Source organism: Delphinus delphis, chromosome 2, assembly GCF_949987515.2.
Source record: "Delphinus delphis chromosome 2, mDelDel1.2, whole genome shotgun sequence".
Lineage (NCBI taxonomy): Eukaryota > Metazoa > Chordata > Mammalia > Artiodactyla > Delphinidae > Delphinus > Delphinus delphis.
This window is the reverse complement of record NC_082684.1, coordinates 131,489,895-131,503,039: the sequence shown is the minus strand read 5'-3', so window position 1 is coordinate 131,503,039 and position 13,145 is coordinate 131,489,895. Positions and strand designations below refer to the sequence as shown.

The window sequence follows — 13,145 nt, the reverse complement described above, 5'->3', positions numbered from 1 at the left end:
CCCAGCCACTCCGTGGCATGTGGGATCTTCCCGGACCGGGGCACGAACCCATGTCCCCTACATCGGCAGGCGGACTCTCAACCACTGGGGCAGCAGGGAAGCCCTTTTGCTCATATTTCAAGTGGGTTGTTGTTCTGTTGTTGTTGAGCTGTATGAGCTGTTTGTATACTTCGGATATTAAGCCTTTGTCTGTTGCATCATTTGCAAATATTTTCTCCCATTCCATTGGTCGTCTTTTTGTTTTTTTATGGTTTCCTTTGCTGTGCAAAAGCTTGTAAGTTTGATTAGGTCTCATTTGTTTGTTTTTGTTTTTATTTCTATTGCCTTGGGAGACTGACCTAAGAAAACATTGGTATGATTTATGTCAGAGAATGTTTTGCCTTTGCTCTCTTCTAGGAGTTTTATACTGTCATGTCTTATGTTTAAGTCTTTAAGACATTTTGAGTTTATTTTTGTGCATGGTGTGAGGGTGTGTTCTAACTTCACTGATTTACATGCAGCTGTCCAATGCTCCCAGCACCACTCACTGAAGAGACTGTCTTTTTCCCATTTTATATTCTTGCCTCCTTTGTTGAAGATTAATTGACCACAGGTGTATGGGTTTATTTCTGGGCTCTCTATTCTGTACCATTGATCTGTATGCCTGTTTTTGTACCAATACCACATTGTTTTGATTACTGTAACTTTGTGGTATTGTCTGAAGTCTGGGAGAGTTATGCCTCTTGCTTTTTTTAAAAAAAATTAATTAATTAATTTATATTTAGTTTTGTCTGCATTGTGTCTTCATTGCTGTGCATGGGCTTTCTCTAGTTGCAGTGAATGGGGGCCACCCTTTGCTGAAGTGCGTGGGCCTCTCATTGCGGTGCCTTGTCTTTGTTGCAGAGCACAGGCTAGAGGTGCGCGGGCCCCAGTAGATGTGGCACGTGGGCTCAGCAGCTGTGGCTCATGGGCTCTAGAGTGCAGGATCAGTAGTTGTGGCACACGGGCTTAGTTGCTCTGCGGGCATATGGGATCTTCCCAGACCAGGACTTGAACCTGTGTCCCCTGCACTGGCATGGATTCTTAATCACTATGCCACCAGGGAAGTCCTCCTGCTTTTTTTTTTCCCTCAGGATTGCTCTAGCAATTCTGGGTCTTTCATGGTTCCATATAAATTTTTGGAATTTGTTCTAGTTCTATGAAAAATGTCATGTGTAATTTGACAGGATCTCACTGTATCTGTAGATTGCTTTGGGTAGTATTGCCATTTTAACTGTATTAATTCTTCCAATCCAAGAGCATGGGATATCTTTCCATTTCTTTGAATCCTCTTTTACTTCCGTTATTAATGTTTTATAGTTCTCAGTGTGTAAGTCTTTCACCTCCTTGGTCAGGTTTATTCCTAGATACTTTTGGTGTAATTTTAAAAGGTTTTTTGGGTTTTTTAAAATAAATTTATTTATTTATTTATTAAGTTAGTTAGTTTTGGTTGCATTGGGTCTTCTTTGCTGCACATGGGCTTTCTCCAGTTGTGGAGAGTGGAGCTACTCTTTGTTGTGGTGTGCAGGCTTCTCATTGCGGTGGCTTCTCTTGTTGTGGAGCACGGGTTCTAGGTGTGTGGGCTTCAGTAGTTGTGGCACAAGGGCTCAGTAGTTGTGGCTCGTGGGCACTAGAGCACAGGCTCAGTAGTTGTGGCACACGGCCTTAGTTGCTCCGTGGCATGTGGGATCTCCCCAGACCAGGGCTTAAACCCATGTCCCCTGCAATGGCGGGCGGATTCTTAACCACTGCACCACCAGGGAAGTCCCAGTTTTTTTGTTTTTTTTTTTTACATTCCCTTTCTGATATTTCATGGTTAGTGTAAAGAAATACAACTGATGGGGCTTCCCTGGTGGTGCAGTGTTTGAGAATCTGCCTGCCAATGCAGGGGACATGGGTTTGAGCCCTGGTCTGGGAAGATCCCACATGCCATGGAGCAACTGGGCCCGTGAGCCACAACTGCTGAGCCTGCGCGTCTGGAGCCTGTGCTCCGCAACAAGAGAGGCCACGACAGTGAGAGGCCCGCACACCACAATGAAGAGTGGCCCCCACTCGCCGCAACTAGAGAAAGCCCTCGCACAGAAACGAAGACCCAACACAGCCATAAATAAATAAATAAATTTATTTAAAAAAAAAAAGAAATACAACTGATTTCTGAATGTTACTCTTGTATCCTGCTACTTTGCTGAATTCATTCATTAGATCTAGTAGTTTTTGTGTGGAGTCCTTAGGGAGAAACTCTGTACTTTTAAACTATCACGCCCCTTGTTATCTCCCTGTCTGCCCTGAGCAAACACTAATCTACATTCTTTCTCAACAGATTTGCCTATTCTAGAAAATTCATATAAATGAAATCATACAGTATGTGGCCTTTTGTGTCTTATGCTTTCACTTCACAAAATGCTTTCAAGGTTCACCCATGTTATAGCATGTACTAGTACCTCATTCATTTACATGACAGAATAGTATTCCATTGTACGGATATACCACATTTTGTTTATCCAGTCATCTGTTGATAAACATTTGAGTCGTTTCTACCTTTTGGCTATTATGAATATGTTGCTAAGAACATCAAGTACAAGTTTTTGTTTGAACACCTGCTTTCAATTCTTTTAAGTATCTACCTAAGAGTGGAACTGCTGGGTAAAATGTAACTACCAGGCTGTTTTACAAAGTGGCTGCACCATTTTAAGTTTTCACCAGCAGCATGTGAGGCTTCCAATTTCTCCACATCCTTATTACCAACATTTGTTATTACCTGTCTGTTTTATTGTAGCCATCCTAGTAGATGTGAAGTTGTACCTTACTGTGGTTTCAATTTGCAATTCCCTAATGACAAATTATATTGACCATCTTTTCATGCTTTTTATTGACCATTTGCATATCTTCCTTGGAGAAATGTCTTTTAACATCCTTTGCCCATTTTTTAATTGGGTTATTAGTTTTTTACTACTGAATTGCAAGAATTGTATATATTCTAGATACCAGTTCCTTATTAGATACGTGATTTATAAATATCTTCTATCATTCTGTGAGTTGTCATTTCACTTTTTTTTTAATATTTATTTATTTGGTTGCACCAGGTCTTAGTTGCAGCAGGCAGCCTCCTTAGTTGCAGCTTGTGGGCTCCTTAGTTGCGGCTCGCCAGCTCCTTAGTTGCAGCACGTGGGCTCCTCAGTTGCGGCTCACAGGCTCCTTAGTTGCGGCTCTCCAGCTCTTTAGTTGTGGCATGCACGTGGGATCTAGTTTCCTGAACAGGGATCAAATCCTGGCCCCCTGCATTGGGAGCGTGGTCTTATCCACTGCGCCACCAGGGAAGTCCCTTCACTCTCTTAATAGTATCCTTTGAGGGCCTCCCTGGTGGCGCAGTGGTTGGGAATCCGCCTGCTGGTGCAGGGGACACGGGTTCGAGCCCTGGTCTGGGAAGATCCCACATGCCGTGGAGCAACTAGGCCCGTGCACCACAACTACTGAGCCTGCACTCTGGAGCCCGCAAGCCACAACTACTGAGCCCTTGCACCGCAACTACTGAAGCCCATGAGCCCTAGAGCCCGTGCTCTGCAACAAAAGAAGCCACCGCATTGAGAGGCCCGCTCACTGCAACAAAGAGTAGCCCCCGCTCGCCGCAACTAGAGAAAGCCCGTGCACAGCAACGAAGACCCAGCACAGCCAAAAATAAATAAATTAATTAAAAATAATAGTATCCTTTGAGGCACAAAAGTTTTTAATTTTGATGAAGTCTAATTTATCCATTTTTTCTTTGGTCGCTTGTGCTTTATACCTAATCCTGTCATACCTAAGAATTCACTGCCTAATCCAAACTGGGCAATGTGAATCTTCCAATTTTTGTCCTTCTTGCATTTCTGGATTCCTTTACATATCAATTTTAGGATTAGCTTGTCAATATCTGCATAAAGGTAGCTGTGGTTTTGACAGGACTATGCTGAATCTGTAGATCCAGTATTGCCATCTTAACTATGCCTTCCAATGCATAAACATAGAATATCTTTCCATTTACTGCAGTATTCTTTAAGCTTTTTCAACAATATTTTGTAGTTTCAGTGAACAAGTCTTGCAATTCTTTTGTTAAATTTATCAGTAAGAATTTTATACTTGTTGGTGCTCTTGTAACTGAAGCACGAACTTAATTTTGTTTTCACGTCGTTTACTGTTAATGTCTAGAAATACAACCAATTTTGCATGTTGACGTTGTGTCTTGCAACTTGAGCTCATTTTTTATCTCTAGTAGACTTTTTTGTAGATTCCTTAAGAAATTTTACATAAAATATGTCATCTACAAACAAAATGGTTTCTTCCTTTCCAATTTGGATATCTTTTATTTCCTTCTCTTGCCTGATTACTCTTACCAGGATTTCCAGGACAATGTTAAATAGAAGAGGTGAAAACAGATATCCTGTCTTGTTTCTGATCTTAAGGGAACAGTATTCAGTCATTCACCATCAAGAATGATACAACCTTTGGGTTTTTCACAGGTCCCCTTATCAGACTGAGGAAGTCCCCTTCTATTGCTAATTTGTTCAGCATTTTTATGATGAAAAATATGAAAAGGTATTCACGTCTGTCAAATGCCTCTTCTGTGTCTATTGAGGTGATGATCTGATCTTTGCTCTTTAGTCTATCAATGTGGTGTATTACATTGATTTGAGTTTTCTAAGGTGAACCAATCTTGCATTCCTGGGTATATTCCACTAGATAATGGTGTAAAATACTTTTTACATATTGCTGGACTCAGTCTGCAAGGATTTTGTTGAGGATTTTTGTTGAGGGATATTGGTTTGTGGTTTTCATTTCTGTGATGTCTTATCTGGTATGCTGGTAATACTGGCCTCACAGATTGAGAATGAAAGTATTCCCTTATTGTCTATGTTTTTGGAAGAGTTTATAAAGGATTGGTGTTAATTCTTCATTAAGTATTTGATAAAATTTATCAGTGAATTCACTGTTCCTTGGTTTGTCGGAAGATTTTTTTTCATAACTAATTCAATCTCTTTTCTTGTAGCAGGCCTTTTCAGACTTTCTATTTCTTCTGGAGTCAGTATAGGCTGTTAGCATATTTCTAGGAATTTTTCCATTTCCACTAGGTTCTAATTTGTTGACATACAACTGTTAATAGTATGATAATCCTTTTTATTTCCATCAGTTCAGCAGCAACACCCCCCTTTCTTTCCCCAAATTAGTAATCTGAGTCTCCTCTCTCCTCTTCTTGGTCTGTCTACCTCAAGGTTTGTCAATTTCATTTACCTTTGTAAAGAAGTACCTTTCAGTTTTATTTATTTTCTTTATTGTTTTCTTCTCTTATTTATTCCAGACCTACTTTTTATGTCCTTCCTACTGCTTGCTTTGGGTTTAGTTTTCCCTTTTTCCCTAGAATCTTAAGGTGGGGCATTAAGTTATTGATTTGAGATATTCTTTCTTTTTTAAGAGAGAGAAATTTCTCTAAAGGAGAAATAAATTTCCCTCTAAGCACTGTTTTAGCGGTATCCCATAAGATATGGGTGTATATTTTCTTCTATTCATTTCAAATTATTTTCTAATTTCCCTTGTGATTTCTTCTTTGTCCCATTGGTTATTAAGAAGTGTGTTATTTAGTTTCCACATATACCGTAAGACATATTATTTTTGTTCCTCTTTTCTTTCATTACTCTCTTCTTTTGTGTTGAATAGATGTTTTCTAGTATACTATTTTAATATTTTGGTCATTTCTTTTACTGTATTATTTTTTAGTTATTTTCTTAACAGGTGCCAAGGGAATTAAAATTAGCATCTTAACTTACAACAATCTAATCTAGATTAAAAGCTACTTAATTTCAACAGTATATAAAAACTTTCCTCCTATATAGCTTCATTCCCTTCCTCCTTCTTTATGCTGTTATTGTCATGCAAATTACATCTTTAAAATGGCATGCCCTCCAAGAGAGATTTATAATTATTGCTTTTTCACAGTTGTCTTTTAAATCAGATTGGAGGGAAAAAAAGTTACAAAATGTAAAAAATACATTTTTACTATCTTTTATATTTAACTCTATAGCTGTCTTTAATGGTGCTCTTTATTATTTCATGTGCTTTCAAGCTACTGTCTAGTGTCCTTTCATTTCAGCCAGAAGAACTCCCTTTAATATTTCTTGTGGGGCAGCTAGTAACAGTCACTCAGGATCTGTTTATCTGGGAATGTCATAATTTCATCTTGAAGGATAGTTTTAGTGAATACAGAATTCTTGATTGACAGTGTTTTTTTCTTTCAGCACTTTGAGTATGCCAAGTTGCTGTCCTCTAGCCTCAATGCTTTCTAATGATGAAACAACTTTTAATCTTACTGAGGATACTTGGTGCATGATGAATCATTTTTCTCTTGCTGCTTTCAATATTCTCTCTTTACCTCTAGAGAGTTTAATTACGATATATCTAAGTTTGAATCTCTTTGAATTCACCCACGTTGCAGTTTGCTGAGCTTGCTAGATGCGTATATTAATTTTCTCATCAAATTTGAGGAGGTGTTGGCCATTATTTCTTGAAATATTCTTTCTTTCCCTTTCCCTCCTTTCCTTCTGGACTCTCAGAAGTTTATATACCTCATGGTGTCCCATAAGTCTAGAAGCTCTGTTTATTTTTCTTCATTCTTTATTATTCCTGTTCCTTAGCCAGATCATCTCAACTGATCTGTCTTCATGTTCACCCGATTCTGGCTTCTGCTTATTCAAACCTGCTGGTGAACTCTTCTACTGAATTTCTCATTTCAGTTATTGTACATTTTTTTCCACTTCAAAATTGATGTGTGTGTGTGTGTGTGTGTGTGTGTGTGTGTGTGTGTGTGTGTGTGTATGTATAAAATTGATATTCTCCATTTGGTGAGACATTGTTCTCATACTTTCCTTTTGTTCTTCAGATATAGTTACCTTTAAGTCTTTAAATATATTTAAAATAGTTTAAAGACTTTGTCTAGTAATATCAATGTCTGGATTTTTTCAGGGGTAGTTATATAACATGGCAACTCTGAAAATTCTCTTCCCAGGATTTGCTGTTGTTGCTGTTTCTTACAGTTGCTTCTATTTGTTTAGGACTTTCCTGAACTAATTCTGTAAAGTTTGTCAAGGGTGACCATGGAAATCTCTGCTCAGTAAGCTTAAATGTCAGCTACTAATTGAAGGATATCTTTACATGCCTGAAACCACTAATTCTCCCAGTTTTTGTCAAGGGTCACTGAGTGTGTATGTTGGTGCATACCTTCAACACTCAGCTAGGAAGTTTACAACTTAGCCTTGCCCTGCTTGCACAGAATCTGAAGGTTATCCTGAGGTAAGAAATCAGGATATCCTCAGGTCTTTACTGAGCATATGCATAGCCGTGGGCACGTATACAGTCCTATGCATGTGCATAGCTATCTAGATTCCCATGAATATATGGGAACTTTTCATAGCCGTTATGGAAACCTCATTCTCCAGCTTTTCCTTTCAAATGTTTTGGTTAGTCTTTGCCCCAGCTGTTATCTACTGCATCAGAGAGTTGCAATGTTCAACAAATGCTTCTGATTGTTTTGGACAAAAGCCCTAGGTAAAAGGTTATTCATACTGCAAGCTCCAAGTCAGGTTAAAAGATAGCCTTGTAAGTGGGGTCTTCCAGGGAACTACCAAATAAGTTGAATATTCTCTGCGAATGGGGCTTTGAAGGAGTGCCAGCCCCCCTCTATTCCCTCCAGGGGTTGTCACACTGCTGATTTTCATTGTGCTTCCAGGCGATTGATTTTCAAGGCTACTGTAGAGCTTGGGAGGGAGGGAGGTGAGTAGTGCGAGTTAAAACACTACAAAGTGCACTGGCATTATCAATATTCAGCCTTTTTTCTTGTATATATACTTCCCAGATTACTGAAGGCCTTTGATGAATTCACGGAGCTCCAGCAAAGTTATTCTGACAATTTTTGCAAGTGTTCTTGTTGCTTTTATGGAAGAGAGAACTTTCAGAGGTCCTTACTCTACTGTTTCATTGACATTTAATCTAAAACCCTTACTCTTAATCACCACACCATAGTGCCTGATACAGAATTGATTTATAAATAATGGTCAGGGTTTTGTTAACAAAAATGCTCTTAATTGTCTTAAGTACTGGGTAGAATTATGGATAGAGTACTGCATAGAGATCCTAGACCCTGTTTAGGTGATATCTAAATTAGTTTTAGTACCAGGTCATTTCTGGAAATAGATGGTCACTGGAATCCTTCTCCCACTTGCAAAAACAAATGGGAGCACATTAGAGTTACGGAGTCCTTTGTGTGGGATGGGGAAGAGGAAAAGTTTATGTGGGAACCATTAAAGCTCTCTATCTGCAGACACTATATGAATGGCTTCAGCTTTTCTCCCTGTAGATTAAGGAACTGAATGACACTTTGGACTCTTGTTCTTGCCTCTTTTTTTTTTTTTTTAATTAATTAATTAATTTATTTTTGACTGCATTGGGTCTTTGTTGCTTCGTGCAGGCTTTCTCTAGTTGTGGTGAGCGGGGGCTACTCTTCATTGTGGTGCGCAGGCTTCTCATTGCAGTTGCTTCTCTTGTTGCAGAGCACGGGCTCTAGGCGCATGGGGTTCAGTAGTTGCGGCTCGCAGGCTCAGTAGTTGTGGTGCATGGGCTTAGCTGCTCTGCAGTATGTGGAATCTTCCCGGACCAGGGATCGAACCCGTGTCCCCTGCATTGGCAGGTGGATTCTTAACCACTGCACCACCAGGGAAGCCCCTCGTTCTTGCCTCTTATGCCAATGCCACAGCTGAATTCGCTGTCTCTGCCTAGTCTTTTTAGATGGATTAAAATTCCTCTTTGGCTATACTTTTATGTAACTCCAAAAGACCAAAATAAGCATCACTGCACTCACATCTGCACACTGTATAATTCATGGTCAAGTTATGATCTCCCCTGTACTTTCTAGTCCAGGCTCTTTCTTATTCAGGAGCAGTAAAACAGAGGCAAGGTGGATGCTACCACTGGAATACGTGTACTCCAATACCTCACTGCTGACCAGAAAAATCATTACCATTTTTAATTCCACCTCCCAGCAGGGCCAACATGTACCTTCACTCAGACTGCCTATTTATATGACTCTACTAAGAACATTTTAGGATTTCCTGATAACCTGCCCCAGCTATAACATACCACAGCTATAACAAATTTATTCTTAAAAGGAATAAGTTGAATTAATTTTTATTTAAAGACCTTAAAATGGCACTGTGCCGTCTAATTTGAAAGTCTATAAAAAAGAAAAAATAACAGTCAAAAGTAGATTTAAATTTGATATTCTCATTTGTGCTCAGTTGGCTTGATGAAGAAAAAGATTTTTTTGGTTCACCATCAAGGTATTTGTTGACAATCAGCTAAGAGTCCAGTGAAATATCTTATTTCTTAAAGGAAGTGAAAATATATTGCACTTCTGCAGTCTACATCTTCTTTCTTCATTAGAAATATTATCTTTGACCTCTTCTTACTCTCATTCAAGATCTGAACTGGGTTACCTTCTGCCTTTCATATATTCTACTTCTGCTTAAATAATCTCCAATCCCTGTTTCATGTTGATATGTTTGCATACTACTTATGGTCATTATAAGAGTTCTGCATCTACTACTTAGTTCATTTTCACAGTTACTCTGTTAGTTTTTGTTTCGCAATACTACAATGTTCTAATTTTATAATATCCGTTTATCCGTTATCACCAGAAAACAGCAGGTGGTAAGTGGTGCAGAGGGAGGAAAAATGCTAAATTTTGGCACTGACACTAATATGCTGTAATACAATTATTCTCTGTAACAAACCTGCTCAGTCACTGCCTCAAAATGCAAATGAACTATCGTTTTTCTTTTTCTTGATAAAAAGTGAAATTTTAAAAGTTTATGCAAGGGGGAATTCTAGCATGTTGGTAATATTCTCTTTCCTAACCTAGAAGATAGTTCCAGGGGTGTTTTCACTTTGTGATAATTCACTGAGCTATATGTTTTGTTCTGTGCACTTTTCTGTATACATGTTATATCCTAGTATAAAAGCGTTTTCAAAAAGAGTTTATTATGTGGAAGCTCTATGCTGGCCAGAAAGCAAAACTAGATTAGAAAACAAGAAGAATCTAGAAATTATCAAAGATAATTTCAGTTGTTGATCATTAGTAGCACTGCATGTCTTTGTCCTAATTAATACTAATATACATAGAACCAGCTTTCACAAATAATATTTTAAATGCCAAAGTAACATTCAATGTGAATAACTTTTACAGAATGCAATGTATTCAACAGTAAATATAAGAAAAGTTTCTTATCTTAGTCAGTTACGTCTTAGCAGGATATGTATCAATTTTCAAAATTTTCATAATTGATAAAGACCACTGTAATAAATAAGAATGCATCTTAAAAGAAAAAACTTTTCCTTAAAGCTTTTTGCTGGTAACTGTAGTCAATAATATTGCAGTACTGTACATATGTTAAAGTTGCCAAGAGATTAAATTGTAAAAGTTCTCATCACAAGAAAAAGTTTTGTAATTTTGTATAGTAATGGATGGTACCATTTTGCAGTACACACAAATATTGAATCATTATGTTATATACCTGAAACTAATATAATGTTATATGTCCATTATACCTCAATTTAAATTTTTTTCAAGCTTTTGCAAAGATAGCCTCTTAGAAATAATTTTGGCAAAGGCAAAGCAGTTTTAAGATACTCCTTTTATTTAAAAAAAAAACTATAGTTCTCTCCACAAAGGCCAGTTTGCACACGTTATAATCTGAAGTACAGAAATGAAATTCAATTAGTTTTGCCTCTCATTTTAGAAATACAATCTCTCAAATATTTTATTCAGTTAGAATACATAAAAGCTGAATTTAAAGATTTACTGCTAGTGCACATGCCCAAAAGCCCTATGAGTAAGTCTAGGAGTTCTGAAAGCACAAAATGTGTCCTCCTGCACTTCTGCTGAAGCTTCTTGGCAAAAAAAATTATTTTAAATAATTACATATGTATTAGAATATCCTCACTATGCAACAATGGTCTATCTAAGGCTAGAGCTACAGCAAGCAACAGTGTCATTTCAAGTAGGTAGCAAGTGCTTTAGAGATGCTCCTCCCACAGAATGTAAAATGAGAATATTTTATGATTTAAGGAGGAGACACACAAACAAAGTATCCTGTTTTATCCATTCCTAACTTTTAAAGTAAAATCCAGCTAACTGACTTAAGTGTAAGAGGAAAAGAAAATTAACACCTCATAAACAGATACTTTACATGTATTATCTGATTTTACCCTCATAATATTGAAGGCAGTATTACACTCCAAGAAAAACAGCTAACAGTCACAAAATCAGTCAAGAGAAGAGATGACAACTGATTACTGAAGTTGGATTACCCCACTATACTATACTACCTCCATCCTAATTTTTCTGCCTCCTGACTTATGCTTCCACATTATGTTTCATTTGTAGTAAAAACTATGACTTGAAAACAGAGAAAAATATCAATATTAAATTCTATATAATTAAATAATAATTTCACTTTTTGTTTAAAAATCATACCAATGTCTGAATGCCTAAAAAATACCAGGTGCTTTACACTCATTATTCCTATCAGTATTTATTAATAAAAATGTACCAACATATACATACACACACATACACTCACCAGAACTCATTAGATCTGAAACATGATGTTAGGGCAGGGTAAGAAAACAAACAGAAGCATGGTAGAATACTGATGTCTACTGCTTACCAGTTTTTCTCTGAATGTGTCTTTTCCCAGCTTCCCTGAAAGCAATAACAGCTCTGAAAAAAGCCCGGAGAACTGCCCAACGGAAAACAGCTACAGGATCAATTCCAATCATCCCAGAGATAAATGCATTCTTGCTACTTCTCAGAAGAGCGACAATGTCAGGGCGCATATGATCTGTATTTTTTTCCCGGAAATCCTACATGAAAAAAGTACCAGTGTCACTTTTGAAAAAATTATTAAACCAAGAAGATAATGGGTGACATATATGAACAGTGGTTGAATAAGGCTATAGAAGTGACTTCTGTTTTAGGCAGCTAAAGGGACCAGATAGATATCCTCTACAAAGTCCCATCTGACCCTAAAACTATTTAATTCAAAAATTTATTTAAATTAGAATGAGCATTCCACAATCTTATTGCAGCTTGTTAAACACTGGTCAGGGAAGGACTCTCTACAGGACTATCACATAAAATGACGAGAGTTGAATAACAAAAAGGAGCCAGAAATGAGAAGACCAGGAACAGCATTTCAAAGGGAACACCTACTACCTATAGGTGGCAAGGAGTTGAACAAGTTCAGAGAAAACCAGTAAGACCAGGGGCTGAAGCATTCTTGGCAAGGGTGAGAGTGGTAGAAGAATAAGCAAATAAATAGGCTATGTAGGCTATGTAAGCCTGAACTAGGAGTTTGGGTTTTATTCAAGTGTAAAGAAAAGCCACTGGAAGGATAATGACATGAGCTAACTGGTGTTTTATAAACATCACTGGTTGCTGCAGAGGGAATGAACTGTACAAAGATGGAAAAGGTAGGCCAGCTATTGCAGTATTCCAGAAGAACTGAAAGTGACTTGGACTACATTGATGGTACTAGTTAGTGGAAAAGGAAAATGGTTATCATATATGGGATATGTTTTAGAGGTAAGGACAAAGGACTTGGTGGATTAGGGCATGGTGAGTGAATGAGGAAATTAGGTTAACACCTATATTTTGGGTTTGAGCAACAAAGTGGATAGAGGTACCATATACTGATATGGAGATGACTAGAGAAAAGAGAAGGTATAGGGATAGAAAATGAGGATTATGAGGTAAGTTTTGTCCAAGTGAAGCTTGAGATGCTGAGAATAACGATAATAGCGAGTAACATTTATTGAGAGGTTTCTAAGTATATGGCACACTTCTAAGCATTTTACATGTGTTGTCTCATTGATAAGTTCATTTCATCACCTTAACAACTCCTTGAGGTAGATGATATTATTATTCCTGTTTTATAGATGAGGAAAGTGAGTCATAGAAAGGTTAACTATCTTGGCTCCTATCACACAGTAACTGGAAGAACAGAGGTTCAAACTCAGCCACTTATAACGACTATACTATGTCTGCATAC

General features: G+C 37.7%; 1 protein-coding gene across 1 annotated transcript in view; it reads right to left on the bottom strand.

The window, feature by feature from the left end:
• The window catches only part of MYO9A (myosin IXA), a 269,941-nt gene that overhangs the window by 150,221 nt on the left and 106,575 nt on the right, over positions 1-13,145 (bottom strand). Inside the window, exon 14 of the mRNA XM_060005673.2 lies at positions 11,763-11,958. Within this exon, the coding sequence (XP_059861656.1) occupies positions 11,763-11,958 (196 nt within the window). The remainder of the gene's footprint in view (positions 1-11,762; positions 11,959-13,145) is intronic.